General features: G+C 36.1%; 1 protein-coding gene and 1 long non-coding RNA gene across 3 annotated transcripts; one reads left to right on the top strand and one right to left on the bottom strand.

Annotated features, from left to right (window-relative positions):
* Positions 1 to 526: 526 nt before the first annotated feature.
* LOC145551673 (uncharacterized) lies at positions 527 to 8,418 on the top strand. The gene is made up of 2 exons (XR_014087567.1): positions 527 to 613; positions 8,275 to 8,418. It is a non-coding gene; the product is annotated as an uncharacterized LOC145551673 (long non-coding RNA).
* twf2 (twinfilin actin binding protein 2) lies at positions 3,823 to 17,860 on the bottom strand. 2 transcript variants are annotated; one of them, XM_008408646.3, is made up of 9 exons: positions 17,536 to 17,860; positions 13,181 to 13,359; positions 11,608 to 11,703; positions 11,420 to 11,524; positions 10,688 to 10,702; positions 9,904 to 10,029; positions 9,674 to 9,824; positions 5,152 to 5,273; positions 3,823 to 4,443 (listed from the first exon to the last, which is right to left on the bottom strand). In XM_008408646.3, exons 1-9 carry the CDS (start codon positions 17,630 to 17,632, stop codon positions 4,276 to 4,278), a joined length of 1,059 nt encoding a protein of 352 aa, XP_008406868.2. In that variant the 5' UTR covers positions 17,633 to 17,860; the 3' UTR covers positions 3,823 to 4,275. The 2 variants fall into 2 exon arrangements, with proteins under 2 accessions (XP_008406868.2, XP_017160468.1); XM_017304979.2 differs by lacking the exon at positions 10,688 to 10,702.
* Between the last annotated feature and the right edge of the window lie 79 nt (positions 17,861 to 17,939).

Genomic DNA, 17,939 nt, shown 5'->3' with positions numbered 1-17,939 from the left:
GTTTTTAAGGTAAATGTCCCCTATTCCAGCTTGCATGTTGAATTATCCATTATTTCAGGGGGGGAAACTGTGACTCAGAGGGCAGACAGATCAACTTTCAGCAGAAGAACACTGAACCTAAAGCTGCTGCTGCTGCTGCTCTGCTCTCATTAGGTTTAATAATTTAAAAAACATTTTTATTTTTAGAACATCAGTCAACATATTCAATTATTTAATATGTTGATATTCTGAAATGTTTTTTTAAAGAACTGAAAAGGAAATTCTCAACTGTGCACATTTGAAACTACTATTGACCATTTGCACGTGACGTCACGCTCTCCAGAATTCAGCCCACTTCGCCATGACGTCAAAACAATCTACGCACTGTCAAAAAAAACAAGCAGCCCGTATCTTTTTTTTTTTTTTTTTTTTTTAGTTAATATCAACTTAAAAATGGTCATAGAGTGCTGCCCGATTGGCTGCACAAACAGACAAGGAAAGAAACTAAACTTGTAATTTTATTGTATAACTTTTAATGCGAAAAGATGGCGGCGATGGGCAGCAGCGGCCGTTAATCTCAATAACTGGCAGCCCTCGGTGTAACCATTGATTTGCAGCGAACACTTTTTACGAGGTAAGAAGATTAACATTCATATACTTTATAAGTAAATATAATTAGAAAGATATAAAATATTGCTTTATGAAAAAGGTATGCGGCTAACCATTAGTAACGATGACAGAGCAGCACCGTCATGTAGCCTAAGGTATGAAGAAGAAACCTGGTAAACAAATACCACAACGAAATATGGTGGTGGCAGCATCTTGATTTCTGTTATACGGCAAAAACACAAAATCTTACAAAGTACTGGCTACACTGGCAAATTATTTCACCTAACAAGACATTTTTCAAATGTTGTAAGTAAAATAATCTGCTAGTGGATCTAGAACTTTTTCATCAATATTAAGTAAAACAAGTTTCTATTTCTTGCTGAAAAATTACTTCTAATTTAATTTTTTCTTATTTCAAGTGTACTAAGATATTTCCAGAAACTACACCAAAAATACTTGGTAATATTTTGTTTTTGCAGCGTAAACCTTCTTTAAATTCCAACAAACTGAGGTAAAGTTTGTGATTTAGCACGATAAATTGGGAAAATGATTTGAATCTATGAAAACCTTTGCGATTTCCTCTTATTTTTTACAAAAACCCAAAATCTTACCAAGTATTTTTGGTCTAGTTTCTGGAAATATCTTGTACTTAAAATAAGACAAAACCAACTTACAAGTAAGTCAATGCTTCCAGAATATTGCTAAAACAATTATTAGCTCCACTGGCAGATTATTTCACTCATAGCAAGAAATTTTTCTCATACTATAAATAAAATAATCTCCTAGTGAAGCTTATGCTTTTTCATCAATATTAAGTGTTAAATTATTGATTTAAAATAAGCTTCTGCATTTTGCTGAAAAGTTAGTTTTGTTTATTTCAAGTCCATTTAAATATTTGTACAAGAAACTGGACCAAAAATATTTTTGCAAGATTTTGTTTTTGCAAAAATCGTCAGAAAGGTGTGGAAAATTGTACACATTCCTTATTTTCTGAATAGTTTTCGCCTTCAGGCATTAAAGTTCTCAGTTGCTGAAATTCTGTTCATCACAGTTTTCACTGCAGAGCAGATACTTCAAATCGGTGGTGTGGACTGCAGGACTTGTGATGTGATTATGATAACTGCACAATCAGATGTGCAGGATGTGATGTTTCTTTGAAATGAAAACAAGGTTTCCTGGAAAACTTGTCTGGACTGAAAGGCAGGATTATTGTTGTTCAGGGTCTTTTATTTGGCGTTGGATGTATCATCAGTCTGTATTCAAGATGAAAAAGGATTACTCATGCGGCCTCATGCCCTGTCAGATGCTCGCTTTCAAACTCTGTGTGGGCAGGCAGTCACTCTTCTCTCGGGCATCCAGGGTTGAATTCAGGCTTTCCAAGAAAACTATTAAATTTTTATGTGACAGACCACAGAAAGGTTTTCAAAAATGGTTTTCAGAAGTTGTTCTGACCTCATGGAGTGCTTTCAATTGCAAAGTATTTTCAGCTTTTTCATTATTAGCCTTCAAATGTTGTTTTCGTCTCCATGCAGGAGTTCGGAGAAAACTGCTGGATTCTCTGAACCTTTTAACGGGATCTGTAATTTATTTATTTAATTTTTTTTTCTTTTGGCAGCTTGACATCAATAGGAACACTGCAAAAACAAAGACATCTTATCAACTATTTTGGTCTGGTTTCGAGTTCAAATATCGTACTATACTTGAAATAAGACAAAACTAACATGCACGCAACTTTTCAGCAAGATATAGAAACTTGATTTAAGTAAATAATTCCTTAATATTGATTAAAAACTACTAGATACACTGGTAGATTATATCACTTAAAACAAGACATGTTCCCATGTTAGAAGTCAAATAATCTGCCAGATGAACTAGAACTTTTCAAAAATCAACATTAAGGAATTATTGACTCTGAACACTCTAAAATCCAAGTATGTTTTGTTTAATTTTGGGTGCAAATAGTTTTATTTCACTTAAAATAAAACATTTTCCCATTTCGTAAGCAAAATAATCTGACAGTGGAACTTATACTTTTTTACAGGTCAATAATTAAAGAATTATTGACTCTAAACAAGCTCTTATGTCTTGCTCAAAAGCTACTTATAAGTTAGTTTTGTCTTATTTTGAATGCACTAAGATATTTGGACAAGAAGCTACTGAAAATGGAGATTTTCTGTTTTCGCAGTGAAAGTGAATCTATCTCATATTTCAGCTTTTTCAACTCAAATCATTAGAAGCTCATTTTGTCTTTGTTCTGATTCCTGATAAAAGACTTTAACGTTGTTTTGTTCCAACATGATTTCTCAGACTGGACCATAATTTCCGAGCTGACTATAAATTAGCTGCTCAGTTAGCAGCCAAAACCAAATGATAAAATCTTCTTAGAAGGAGCGACCGCTTCATTCTGCAACATGACCAAGAGACTGAATTACTCGCCATTAAGCACACTGATCTTGACATTAATGCGAGAGTTTAAAATGTGGCATTTGTGTGCTTTTAAAAATGATGAACGAGAGGAAAATGTTTGCAGTGACCAGTGTTTTCATCAGGCCTCCAGACTTGTAGCAAGTTTCCTGTAGCAAGTTGTAGATATTTCATCACTTTTCTTAGCAGAAATCGTAAATCTCATTTAACGTTTCTGATTTTTAAACTAAGTCCATTTATTTTTATTAAAATGAAGTTCGGAGGGATTCTAGATGCTTAATAGGACCTAATTTTTTTTAGGTCACGATCAATTTGATTTCATTGGTAAGACTCCAGCCCCTCAGTTCTGTTAGATTTGAAAGCTTTAACTTGATGCCTCCAAAGATGCCTGATTTTATTGTGGCCAAATATTTAAATCTTTGTTTCTCAGAAAACTTTTCCCCAAGAAGCATTTTGCTTCTCCTCAAGGGGTTGGTATTATGCATCTTTATTGCACAGTTCAATAACTGTTGGTATGAAAATGCTGTATATATCAAACATGGCTTAAAAGAAATGTAACACCTTGAAATTGGGCCTCTGTCTCTTTAAGAAGCTCCTGCTCTTTCCATCACTCCACCTTCAGCACAACAGTGCTCCTCTATTATGCCATCTAAAGCTGATATTAGGAGTGCTGGACTAAGTATGATAAGTTCAGCGGACTCACATGTGTTCACTAATTGCTGCTGCTGCTAGTCTGGAGGAGCTTCTTTAAGATACTCTTTGTTTTTATTATCTGCCTGTAGCTGGAAAAGAACAGTTCAAATGCATCAATAAAAGTTCACAAGAAGTGCAAACCTCTCACTGTCTGACTGCAGACAGTCAGACTGCGGGTCTGCTTTAATTCACCTTTAATTAAATGTCCAGACTCTAACATTAACAGGTCAACATACAGAGTGTTTAATAAACATGTTGGATACCTGCAGACAATAAAAATGCTAAAATCTTAACAAAAAATACCCGACACCACTGTGTAAACAAAACAGTATTGTTCATTTCTCCTAAATGCCGATGCAAACATTGAATTTAACATTTTGCAAATCACAAATCCTCAGGAGCCGATTGTCTCGCATGAGTGACGATTTGTCTGTAAAACATTATCACAAAGACCAAAGGAAATTAAACAGCGCATCCCAAACAAATTTTGTTCTCCATATCTGGAGAAACAGGAAGGAAGGCCTGAAAATGCTACAATAAGATACTCTCTATTTTCATTATGATCTGCCTCTAGCTGTCCTGAATGGCCTCTCCTGCACCCTTAATAAGACGCTTATGTCCCCGTTTTCCTGCTGGGCCTCGGGGCTTTGCAAAGGCCTGCTTGTGAGCGTACTGCTTAGGATGGACCTCGTCGTACAGAAATTCCTCCGTCAGGTCGTCTCCATCGTCAATCTCCAACTGTACAACGCCACAGAAAATTCATGATTCAGAATGCAACTTTGACCTTCTATAATTCATTATAATCCACTACAAGTACAAAGTGCAAGTACTGTGACATGAATAAATCATCGTCTGGTTGTATAAGTTTTAGCTCATCTGTCACCTGTTTATTTCTGGCAATGATTTTAAATAAAGCCAGATGTTTAAGCCTCAAAATCCAGCTACTGTTATAGAAATTCAGACAGAAAGGCTCACCATACTGCAAAAAACCCCATAAAATCTAAGTATTTTTTCTAATGCAAATATCTTAGTACTCTTAAATATAGATAAAAGTAGCAAGTAGCATTTCAGTAAGACATACAAGCTTGTTTTAAATCAATACTTCATTAATATTGATTTTTAAAAATGTACTAGTTCCACTTATAAGACATTTTCCCCATGTCTTAAGTGAAGTAATTTTCTAGTGGAAATAGTTTTTTTTAACATCAATATTTAAGAATTATTCACTTCAAACCAGCTCTGATATGAAAAGTTACTTGTCCGTTTGTCTTATTTCCAGTGTACTGACATATTTGCACTATAAATATCTTGGTAAGATTTTGTGTTTCTGCTGTGTGTGTGGAAGAAACATACACAGCATGAGCCAAGTAATGAATCTGCATGTAAAACTATGTTATCTAATGTTGTGGCCCATCTGCCCCCCTCGCCGGTTTGTCCATCTGCTACCTTTTTGGCTATTTCCAAGCGGTAATCCCTCTCCACATCCTCCAGTAGTCGACTTTTGCAGCTGGAATACAGCATCCGCTCCTTAATGCTGCAGCTGTATCCTGGCATGGAGTATATGAAGACTGCAGAGAGCGGAGAGCGTCGAAACAGTCAGAAATACACACGACTGGAAGGAACTTATTATGTAAAATCCACATTGTGGCATGTTTTTATTCTTCCATTTGGGTTTCTACTGCCTATAAAAATAGTTCAAGCTGTTAAAAAAAGAACCAGAGTTGTTTTCTGGTAAGAAGTTTGGAAATTTACCCGTATCGAAAACCTCCTGATTGAGGCACATTCTATGGGCACTGCGCAGTTACCTAGCAACCCCAGTTGAGCCAAGCCCCGTTACCTAGCAACCAAAGCGGAACTCCAGTGCATTTGGCCAACTGATTTTACTGCTTCAATTCAAATTCAGTTCAAAAATACTTATTGATCTCAAAGAGAAATTAAATATAAGTAATTTCAAATTACTTAATGAAACTAAAATCTTATCTAAGAATGATTTTTGCTAAATATATAATGAACATGTATTTTAAAGCCCACAGACCTATCATAACCTGTTCTAAAAAGCATAATAGGTCACCTTTAAGTTTTGTATGTATTTTTTTCTGTGCATTTAAGCTATACTTAGAATAATAAATATGTAAATCTGATTGGCGGTAAACTATTAAATGTCTTGCACAATGTCTGTGGGTTCTTATCTTTTAAATATCCAGAAATGTTAGAGCTCTGTGAAATATGATTAAAACTAGATACTACTTTAACCTTTTTCTATTTAATTTTTAAACTTTTAAATAAAAAATTACATATTAAGTGAGGAATCTGAGAAAGGTAATTTTCAATTGGGCAAAAAAATGTTGGAACAGTGGCAAACAAAAAGTCGAAACATGGATATAAAATAGCAGAAAAATGCAGCAGAATAAACACATTTAAGCTATTCAGCTTCAGGCTCAGAAGGGCCAGGGTTAAAGCGTTTAAGGACAGAAGGGCGAATAAATATAACTAGTTTGTATAATAGAGATGAAGCGTTTAGAAAATCCAGAGAAAATTGAAAACTCATCCTGAATGACCAGAATCATTGACCTTCTGACCCTATGGAGGATTTCAATCATAAATGTTTATGGGAAAGAAATGCATTCAGGACTCATTCAGAAAGCCGCCGCTGGATTGAAAAGCTTCTTGTAAAGAGTGTGACGGCATAGCGGAGTATTTCACCTCAGTGAAACCACAGCTAGTCCTAATTGATGTATATACATTTTATATCAGCAGTGGCTTTAGAAAATGTTCACAACCTGTTACAATCACGCTTTTTGGGATGTAAAATGTATCTATCTTTTAATTTCCTTATGTGGCCCTTATAAAAACAAATCTTTTAAATAAAAATAATAATAACAACCTACTTGGATAAGTATGCTCACTCTTGAACTAACCACTTGCTAACAACGACTTGATTTGGAAATATTTGCCTGCTCTGCTTTGCAAAGGTTTTCCAAATCTACCTGAATATGTTGTTTGAAGTCAATAATTTCTTAACAATAATAAAAAAGTATTAGTTTCACTGGCAATTTTTTTCCACTTAAAACATTTGAATAATGTCTTGTTATAAGTGGGAAAAAAATCTGGTAGTGGAAATAATACTTGATAAGATTTTGTGTTTTTGCAGAAAAATGAAAACTTTAGTCTCATCTGGAGAAAAGTAGCTCCAGATCATGATGCTGCCACCACCATATTTAACTGTGGTGTTGCTTTCTGTTGTAAAGGTTCTGGTGTGGTTTCATCAGAACATAACGCATTAAAATTTAAATGGAGCATTTGAAAATCTATTATAATTCATAAAATAACATTGAATTGATGAAATGGGTGAAGGTTGTTATTGTTTGTTTTTTAATCTATCTTTTAAATTGTTTAAATGTTGTATTTTAAAAATGTTACAATTGTTTAGTCTGTTGATTTGAATTTTTGTTTTAAAGCTATTTCATTATGTCTTTTTTCTATAATGTTTGTAAAAGTATAATGTTATTATAATGCTACTATGCCACAGAGTAATTGAAATTAGTCTTGAAAAAATAAACATTCTCATGCAGGTTTTAACCAGATTAAGGGATTTTCTTTGGAAGAAAATAATTTTATCTTGCAAACCAGAAAAACACAGAAGAGTGTTTTCACGTCTTCAACACTCTGCAGCTTCTTCTTTTCATCCGTTTTGGAGAAACGCTCCGTTTTTGTAAAGTCACAGCCGTCCCATATTTTCCCCACTTATCGATAACGATCATCTCTGTGCCGCATTTAATGCTGCGGGTTTTTGTACAATGGAACCATTTTGATCTCCTTGCAGGCTTTGGCTTCGACTGAAGGAAGTAAATACGTCTCGGACCACAGCTGAACTTTATTTCCACTTAATCAGATTCTCCATAATTAATGGCAGGTGTGAACTCAGGAAGACTGAATACTCTCATTGTATCAAAATATGTTTAAACCAAGAACAAGTTTAAGAGTCTGTGCACTTATGCTCTGCTGCTTTTTATGACACATTTACAAATTAATTTTTTGTTAAATTGCACAGGATATTTGCCATTCTGTGGAAAAAGTTTTTACTCGAGGGTTCGCTTTACTTTGGGGTCTAAAAGTAGGCCGCCATTAAAATGTTATGTTTTCCTGATACCAGGAAAAGGTGGAATATGCACGCAGCTTTAAACAAATAGTTTCGAATCCAGCGTTCAGGCTTCTTGATTTCATTCCTGCCCTCACTTGCAGAGAATCTGACTACATGGAAATAAAGTTCTGGTTTTTCTAGTGAGATTTTCCTGGAAATTGCTGATTTGCATACTTTAGCTAAAGCCATCATTTGCGGAGAGGTTACTGAACGTCAAAAGGATCTCATTGCACAAATATATCAGTCAGCAGAAGGATACAAATAATTCAAAACACGCGGCAACCGTGACATTTTAGAGACTCGATGTTTCTCTGTAATTGATGAAAAGAGTGAAGCTGGGCAATGAGCCAGCAGAAGCTGCAAGGATCTGCTGGCCGGGATCTTCATGTGAAAACTGTCGTCTGCGTTTTCCACGTTTGTTGACGTAGGAGTGAAGCTGCACGACGGAAAGAAAACATCCGGACCCGGCCAACGTCCCTCAGAACCATCTGGGAGAACGAGCTGCTATCCGATGAAAGCCGTGACTCCAGAAAGTGTTTTTAACCAAAACAACAGAACACAAGTGAAACGTGGAGGTGGCAGCAGCATACTGTGGGACTACTTTACATCAGATTCTGTCAAGGGGAAGTCGGCTTTTACCCTAAACCTTCTGCTAAACTGCAAAAACACAAAATATTACAAAGTGTTTGAGTTTAGTTTTTGGAGCAAACGTCTTAGTTCGCTTAAAATAAGACAAAATTAACTTACAAGCAACTTTTCAGTGAGATGTAGGAGCTTGTCCTGAGCCAATAATTCCTTAATATTAATGAAAAAGTACTAGTTCTACTTTCAAATTATCTCACTTATAAAATGGGAAAAATGTCTCATTTTAAGTGAAATAATCTATCAATGTAACTAGAAGTTTTTCGTCAATATTAAGGAATTATTTACTAAAGTCATGTTTCTAAATTTTACAAAGTACTAACTACTTGGCAGGTTATTTTACCTAAACCAAGATATTTTTCAAATGTTTTAAGTGAAATAATTTGGCAGTGAAACTAAAACTTTTACATCAATATTCAGTAAAAGAAGCTCCTGTGACTTGCTGGAAAGTTACTTCTGAGTTAGTTTTGTCTTACTTCAAGTGTAATAAGGTATTTGCAATAGAAACTAGATCAAAAATACTTGGATTTTGTGTTATTTTAGTGGAAAAAGCTGGAAATACCTTTATTTTTATTTAATTTTTGAGCATCACAGCAAACATAGATGCAAATGAACAAAACAAAGACGTCAGAATGACCCTGCAAGAGTTAAAAACCACATCTGTGGTCACTTGAAGGAGGCTGTGAACCAGAGATGTTCTCTCAATCTGACAGATTTGAAGAGCTTCACTAAAGTAGATTAGGAATATATTATGAAGTCAAACTGTGGGATGCTGATGAACTTCTTACCCAAAAGAAAGCTGCAGTTTAAAGCTGTGCACACTTGTGCAAACAAATTTATAACTGCTTTTTTGTTGTTGCTACACAAGATACATGTTACATTAAACATAGAAAAGCTTTTGAATTACCTTATTTTTTCTTTAAATTAAAGAACGTTGCATGTGAAAGGGGTGTGCACCGTTTCAGATCCACAGTGTGGAGTCACAGCCGTTTTTTCTCACTTAAATATTTGAAACGCAGAAAACTAAGCTTTTACTTTAAAAATTAATGAGTTAACTAAACATTTCTTCATGTTGTCGCAAAGTCATGCAAATGAGAACTCATTTGCATGAGTTGTCATGCAAATGTTGAGATGGAGCACCAAAGCAAAAACAGGATTATTACGGTACAGTGATCAGGAGCGTACCAACAGATTCCAGGTAATCTCCTTCATGGGAGTGCTTGTAAAGGAAGAAGTGGTATCTGGGAGTGTCTTTGGGAACCCGGCGGGGTAAATCACGAGTTTCTGTGGGGTTGGCGTGGACCAGCTCTATCGTCTCTTTTTCCACATCCAGCCTCTGAAAACACCAGAATAAACAACAGAAAGCTAAGCGGCTCTTTGACTGTTGGTTCAGAGCCACGGCTCTTCCTGCTCACCAGCTGCACATAGTTAATGCGCCTCTGGGCCAGCAGGTGTAGGCTTCTTTTGGCCGACTCCTGCAGAGGAAAAGCGAGGCCCTGAAGTGTCTGGTGTTTGCTCTCCACGCTGATTTCTGTCTTCACCTGCAGGGGGCAGCACAGCATCGACAGGATACGTGAAATGCCTTTTAGAGATGCTCAAAGTCTCAAAGGAATGTCTCATTCAAAGTCTCATTCAAAGGAATGGCAAAACTTTCTATTTCCCAATATTCAGAGCCAATAAAGCTGGGGGTGTCCAAAGTGTGGCACGGAGGCCCTTTGCGGCCCCTGAAAGATACAGATTTGAGCCGTCAGTATTTGATATAGGTTGATATTTTCTATCTTTAATTAGGGCAAAATTATCACAATAAAATCTTGGCTATAACATAAATGTTTTGCTTTGTTAAATATACCAAGCATTTTTGTAGAAAGAGTGACCTAAATCCTGATTTTATTCATCAAAATTGATTAATCTGTGATCTATATTTTACATTCGATGCCTAGAAAATTAGCAAAATACTTTTAATAAGGCAAATCTGCAGAACCATTTTTAAGTTTTGGATTTTGAATAATTTACAAATCATTTTCTAGCATCAAATCCACTACTTTATTTGTTTAATTCAAGTATTGCATGTTCAGTTTATTGTTGAGTGAGTAAAAATTTATATATTTTTGTCCCTGGAGGCCATTTTAGCCCATGTGACAAAAAGTTTGGACACCCTGCACTAAAGCATAGAGATATAGTAACAATTAATGAACATACCTGTTTTACCTGGCCCTGGAAAGGAAATAATAACAAAGAATTACCTTTCAAGTAAAACTGGAGATATAAAATTATGTGAAAAAGAATTTGCCTCCTTAAGCCTTTGTAATGTTTTTGTTTAACTTCAAATGTTTCAGAGCAACTTTAATATCAGAAAAACATGCTGAATAAGTAAAAAAAAAAAAGTTGAATCCTGGCATGTTCTCTCAGGGTACTCCGGCTTCCTCCCACAATCCAAAAACATGATTTGGTTTCTTTAAATTACCTTCAGGTATTGGTGTGTTCATGGTTGTTTTTCCAGTGTGTTTCTATGTTTTTTTTGTATGTGTAATACAAGAATATAGTTTTTAAATGGAGATTTAATTTATTAAGCGATTTAAGCCAACCTGGTCCTATGTGAAAATATATTTCCATCCCTTGTTAAAACATAAATGAACTGTGCAAAACCATGTTTGTGGTTTTTAATAAACTAGCCATTTCCAGGCCTAATTACAGTCTGACCTGTAGATTCAAGAAATCACATTAAAACCTGGCTGAAAACCATCTCTGTGTGATGATCTGAAACTATTAATTGTGACAAAATAAACCAAATAAAAATAGAAGAAATGTCTTTTCACAGCTGTATAATAAACACATAAGGAGTCCGATGCGAGCAGTAAAAAAGGGAGGCTGGTCATACACAAAGCTATGTGCAGGGATGACGGCACCACGGCAGACAGTCTGACCTCTCACCTCTGTGATTTTGATCCTCTGCAGCTCCTGCTCAGCTAGCGTGAGCGGAGCTGGACCCGAGCAGGACGACACGTAATGCTGGTAGCCCTGCAAGCAGACATCCTCCTGCAGCAGCAACAGAAGAAAGCGATCACCATAAAAACGCAGACGCATCGTGAAATCGGCGGCGAATTTAAAAGGTTTTTCACCTCCGTGGTGCCAAATAACTCGTACTTCACGTGGCCGCCGCCAAACTCTTTCTTCACTGTGGCACGAGTGGCGGCGTACAACATCTTCTGCTTCACCTTCAAGCAGCAAACGTGAATTCATTGAGCCAAATCATGTAGGTCACAGCAGTCAATTTGTACATTTTCTTGAACTCTTTCATTCTTTCACCAATTAAACAATTAAAACTGCAGGGTGTGACTTTTATAAAGTTTTACACATTTGTTAAACCTGTCATTTGGTCGAGACACCATATTATTAGGCAGATAATCTGTGAAAACACATTAGCTCCTCAGCCTTGTGCTATGTGGAGAAATATACAACTCTGTCAAAAACAACCAATCAGGGCAAGAAGGAGGGTCTGAGCACTGGCAATCATCCTCATGTATGTGCTGTACACATCCTCCGCCTTGCTCTTAGCTAAGCTACAGCTGGTTAACCACACCAGAGCCGGCCATGAACGCTAAGGCTAGTTTGTATGGCCATTGATAACATATTTTCCTGCAACAGTAAGTTGTTTCTCTGCCATTAACACTTTTAGCAGCGCATACACAAGATGGATTGACAACAGTAAGATGCTCCTGTTTTGAATCAGAATAAGAGCATTTCATCGGACAGCAATAGTAGGAGCTAGATTTCTTTCGCAGATTGCCTGTCTCATATTAAACTGTCATGACATGATGATTTTAACGATGAATATGTTAAAAACTTTTTTTTTAAAGTTACATACTACAGCGTTAGCAGTTGTGATGGTGTATTCAGTCTTGCAAGTGCAACTTTCACCCTTTCTTCTCCAAATGTAACGAAGATCATGGACGAGTTTGTTCGGTCTGTAGGACGTGTCCAAAACATGAAGTTGTTCTGCACTGCAAGCTAGATTTTTATGAAGCTTGCATCTTCCTCTCTGAGTGGCCTTTCAGCCTATGTTCAGAACATGTTTCAATGAGAATAATGACACTCTCTGACCAACTTTAGCGTTGTTAGCATCTCGTTTTGCATTTGTGCTGGAGTTGTGATTTATATTTCACACTAACACTCGTTCATCTCTAAGTGCCAGAACCCGTCTCCTTCCTAAACGCGATGATGGCTGGACGTTCCCTCACTGCTTACACTTCTGTAAACACCATGTGATTGTTTGAACAAATCAACATGGCAACTTCAGACATCTGGGAATTGTTCCCTAAGCTGAACCAGAATTGCTCCACACCTCTCTTCCTGATATCTCAACATATTTATTTTTTATTTAATTTGAAGAGAGCAACAAAAAAATCTTAAAAGTTATGTTTATCATTATTTTGACGTTTAGCAAACAGTTTTGGTGATCTCACACAAGAAATGTAGCTTGATTTTTATGTAATAATGTAAACATCTATTTCAACTGGTTACAAAACTAAACATTCACAAAGCTTTTAACAAAGCATTAAAATGTGATTACTTCAGCTAAATTTAAATTAAAATAAAACAGAGTTAATATAGAGTTTCAGATTAAATTTTTGGGGTTGGTGCGTCTCCATAAAGTTTTGTTGCCGTTAGCAACATGTTTTTCTTTTCCCTTACTGGAGACTGGTCAGGAGACCAGGAGATGAAAATCCACTCGTAGCCCAAAGCATTCTGGGAGTCGAGACGGTACAGGATGTAGCAGGGCTCCTGGTCGTCCAGGAGAGGAAGCAGGAAGTGGTCATAGTCCTGGTCCCAGTGTTGCTGTGGCTCCCTGTAGGCTCCCAGCACCAGCTGCTCTGAAAATCAGACCAGTACTCATCACATACCAGAGCCTCTCTAGTGCAACACGTAGAGCCGCCACGTCTAGATTTCACATCAGCAATAAACATGGAGAGAGATTAGAGTAACCAGGATGATTTTAAATGTGTTTCCTTTACCACTGAATCTAATTAAGTAATTAGAGAAATAATTTTAGGAAGGAAATAGAGAAACAGACTAACTATTAAAACTTAATAGTCAAAATGTTTTTGTTTTAAAGCAAATAAAATTAAAAATGCTTCATATTTAATAAATTTCTATGCGATATAATCTATTTTTTATGTTTTGAGACTAATAAAAAAATCTCAATTATTTTTCAAAAAAATGTTTTATTTTTTGCATCTCAAACCCTCGAGAACAGGGGTGTTCAAAATGTGGTCCAGGGGCCACAAGTGGCTCTTTAGAGCTCCCACAATGGCCCTCAAAAACTTTAGCTAAAAATATTTTTAAGATATAATAACAAATGCAGGTTTTAACAGTTTCTGAGCTTTTTCATGAAATTATTTGAGTTCTGCAACAGAATTACACAAAAATTACAAATAATATTTATTTTGATCAGTATTTCTTTATATTGGAAACTAGAGGCTTTTTTAAGTGTCCACAAATATTAACATTCCATAGAATAAAGTTTTACCATTTTCTTTATCTTAAAAGGTAAAAAAAAAAAAAAAAAGTGAAAAAACCATGGCTCTGTTGTTTGTCACCACAGCGAATTTTGCTGGAAAATAAATTGTTCCAGTAATTATTGATAAATGATAATAAAAGGTGTTTCAGAGGAATAAAGAAAAAAAAACTGTTTCCATCCAACAGATGTTTCTGCTAATTCATCAAAACTCTGATCATCATCTTCTTAACATCCTGGTTGTTTTCTGTGCACTTCTACTACATTTTCTTTTCATAATTATTTAAATATATTTATTTGCACTGCCTTTGAGAGTTGCTATTTTTTTTATTTTGTTGTGCTTTCTTGCTGAATGACAAATTAACAATAACTCTAATATTGTTATTTTGAGACAATTTTCAAGTAATTTAATGATACCAACATAATAATCAAGTTTTCCCTCTCTAAGACCAATAAACTTTAAATAAAAAAACACACTAAACACTGAGGCTGGAAGATATTTTAAATGTCTAATATAATAAATAAAACAGGAATAAAAACCAAAACCAATAGTAAACTGGATTATAATGTAATCAAAATGGAAATTATGGAGCTCATTTTCATTTATCATGGGATTAATTGGTTAACTGCTTATTGTGATAGGCTTGTACTTTTTTTGAGAGGTCATGTGACACGACCTTTATTTGAGGGCCAAAATGGTTGCCGACCCCTAATCTAGAATATTAGGGAAATTCCCCTAAAATGAACTGCTTGACTGCCCTGGAAAGTTAAATAAAAGCAAAATTAAAAACAGATTAAACCAACAGAAATATGCATTTGTTCCCCGGATATCGACTGCACAGCTTTCCTGAGTAAAATCTGAAAGCCTTGGCTGCTATGATAAAAGAAAACAAAATTAGGTTTGGAGTTAAAAATGCAGCTGGGATATTTTGTGTGAAACACAAACAGAAACCTGGAGTCTGGTGTCCTTTGTTGGGTACTGGGGGGTTTTCCCCTTCGACTCTCTTGGGGCAAGTTTCTATTCTGAGCTGCAACACATTCCAGCTCTGCATGCACATACTTTCCATCAGCCATTCTCTGCAGTCTTTATGCGTCTAAACAAGTATGAACCCAACTACTGACGGCTCTCTCACTTAAATGTTTCTGTCGGCTCGGTGAACACGAACCTCAGGGTGATGCAATCAGATGCAGAGATCCTGTTTTACCTTTGACACTGGAACAGGCAGAGCGCGTCACGCGTTGGTTCAAATAGCTGAGCGGCGACCCGAGAGAGCAAAGTGCATTGGGGTACATTTAGGCTGATCATCCGGGTGAAGGGTTCTGTTTTCAGCACTGGTACTGCCCAACTTCAATATTCATGTTAATCAATTAAAATTCAGAGAGTCTTTCATAACTGCAAATTGGCCAACAAATAGCAAATTCTTTAAAAAAAAAATCTAACTTCTTACGGTAGATATTTATCAAAAATTATAAGTGGAGGTTTTTCAGCAGGTCGTAACATTTGTCTCTAAGTTTTATGGAGCTTAACTGAGAGCAAAATGGCTCTTTGGATTGTAAAAGTTGCAGCCCTTTGGTCTAGTGAAAGTCTAGATCATAATCCTACTGAAAATCTGTGAAAGTCCCTGGATGCTCTCCATCCAATCTGTCTGAGCTGTTTCACAAAGATTGGGTGAAAATGTCTCTAGATGTGCAGCTCTAGAAGCTTTTACAAAATACTGACTGAGCACAAATTCACACAAATGTAAGTTTTTAATTCATAAAAGTCCTTCTACTTTATCTTAGTCTATCATATAAAATCCCAACAGAATACATTTTATTGGGGGTTTGAATACTTTAGCAAAGGACTGTATGTATGATAAATATCAGATTAAAAAACCTGCCCTTCTGTCACTATGCTGTCTGACATCAACCCTATAAATATGCAACTAAATACTTCAAGTGATCTCTTCTGTTCACAAAGATAGCCCCAAAAACCTCCCACATTGCATCTGATATGAATCATATTACAGCGTGACATTGGTTCCACACAAAAACATGATGTAAACACCTCAGGAATAAACAGTTGCCTAGAAAGTTATTGCTTCATCCAGCTTTTCTTCTTACAGGCTGCTTCGCTTTCAGACGACAGCTGCTCTGGTTTTCATTTTCCAGAGGACAGGACTAACTTTTCCCCTACTTTCCTTTTTTTCCCCCCCGCTTTGTCATTGCTGTGAATACCAGGGAACTTAAATGCTCTCGACACATGCTCTGTTGCTCGAGGGAGGTCAGCCATGAAAACTGAAAATAGTTTGGAGCCGGTTTCATTTGAATTAGAGAGAATCAGCTGTTTTCTAAGATATTTAAAAAGGTTATTTTCAGAGTTAGCTCATACTCAATTATATTTACTTGACTAACTATTTGGGAAAAAATTACTTTTACAAGTATTTTTTTTGCTATTTTTTTAGTTTAACTTGAATAACTTAAGTATTGTTGCTCTTACTTGAATTAAATTTCTGAAGTCACCAGACAGTTTTTGTTAGTTTCATAAAATTTACATTGAAATTAATTATTTATTATTTCTGAATATTTTAATTTTTGTCTTTAAAATACTGAAATTTACACATAACTATATTTTGGTACATCTGATGACGCAATTTTTAAATATTAAATGATTGTTTTAATCAGTCATTACTTGATAGCCTTTTAACCAAATACTTTTTTCTCTGAGTAATTTGTCAGCTACATTTTACTTCTACTCGAGTAAAAATATATTGAAGTAGTCAATATATGTTTATACACTGCTCAAAAAAATAAAGGGAACACTTTAACATTTAAGTGAACACTGAAGTGTTCCCTTTATTTTTTTGAGGAGTATATTTCTTCTGTAATCTACCCCATGGTAATTTTACCAGATTTTATGGAGAAGTAAAGTTATTTCCAACATTTTAAATTATCTTCAATGTAAAAAAAGTAAAACTAGCTACATTTATAATCAGATTTTAACAATTCCACTAAAAGTAGAGGAATATCAAAACTGTACAAATATTTTTTTCTGTGAAGTACTGATTTATTTTTGTAAACTTTAAACTTATCAAAACTCAGGCTTTGTCCTTGAAGGTTTATTTAAGTCAAGGTTCAAATAATCTGTGCCAACCAAATTGATCCAGAGGACCGGCTTGTCCACTGCGAGGTATCCGATGTCAGCAAGTCAAATTTAAGACTTTTTAAGGCCAGCTTGAATTAAATTTCAAACAGAAAAAAAAAACTATAAATACAGGGGATTATCGAGTACAGTGAAGTGACAGCCAATGGTGATACATTTGTACTTAACCGTTACAGACGTAAGCTAGTTAGGCTATATTAGCAGCTAGTTACCAACCGCCGCCATAGAACGCACTGAAAATGTCTGCGCGCGCAACTTTTGCCACACAGAAAAGTTCCAACTGCATATCAGATAACACAACTTAAGGCCGGTGGTTGGCACATTTTCTGTTTGTTACGTCCATTTAAGGGTTTTTAAGGCTGCGTGGACACCCTGCACTGGGTCACTCACCGTCCTGGATGCAGACTTTGATGAGGCGCGCCGCTCCGCCTCTTGCCCTAGCCAGGAACTGCCGCAGTTCCGGCGTCACCACCAACGCAAGAAACATGGCGGGTCAAGTTGGGTCTTCCTCCCGCCGGGAGCAACAAGGCGCGGGGGTGTTCAAGAAGGGAGGCGAGGATGGTTTAAGACGAAGCAGAACCAGGAACTCCACCGAACCAAAACAATCAGTCCAAATTAGGATGAAGTATGAAGAGTCGTCCTTTTTTTGATGCAAGACTGCAGAGCGTCTGTGTGTGTCTGGACTCAAAGTGTGACGGAATGAGACGGGACACTGCTCAAGTAACTGGGACAGTGTCATGTGGACAGAGGTGGAACCTGATCACCTCCCTACCAAATTTAGCTCCATCTCTGAC

This window comes from Poecilia reticulata, chromosome 5 (genome assembly GCF_904066995.2).
Source record: "Poecilia reticulata chromosome 5, P_reticulata-male-v2, whole genome shotgun sequence".
Classification (NCBI taxonomy): Eukaryota; Metazoa; Chordata; class Actinopteri; order Cyprinodontiformes; family Poeciliidae; genus Poecilia; species Poecilia reticulata.
The sequence above is the reverse complement of the archived record's forward strand: the minus strand, read 5'-3'. Positions and strand labels throughout refer to the sequence as shown.

What these genes read in the sequence shown, in the direction of transcription:
- twf2 (XM_008408646.3), bottom strand. Translation starts at nt 17,632, where the DNA reads ATGTTTCTTGCGTTGGTGGTGACGCCGGAACTGCGGCAGTTCCTGGCT. An exon ending in GGTCTCCTGACCAGTCTCCA is followed by an intron (nt 11,704 to 13,180) that starts GTAAGGGAAAAG and finishes TGCTGCTTGAAG; the next exon opens with GTGAAGCAGAAGATGTTGTA. An exon ending in GCTTGGAAATAGCCAAAAAG is followed by an intron (nt 4,444 to 5,151) that starts GTAGCAGATGGA and finishes GGCGTTGTACAG; the next exon opens with TTGGAGATTGACGATGGAGA.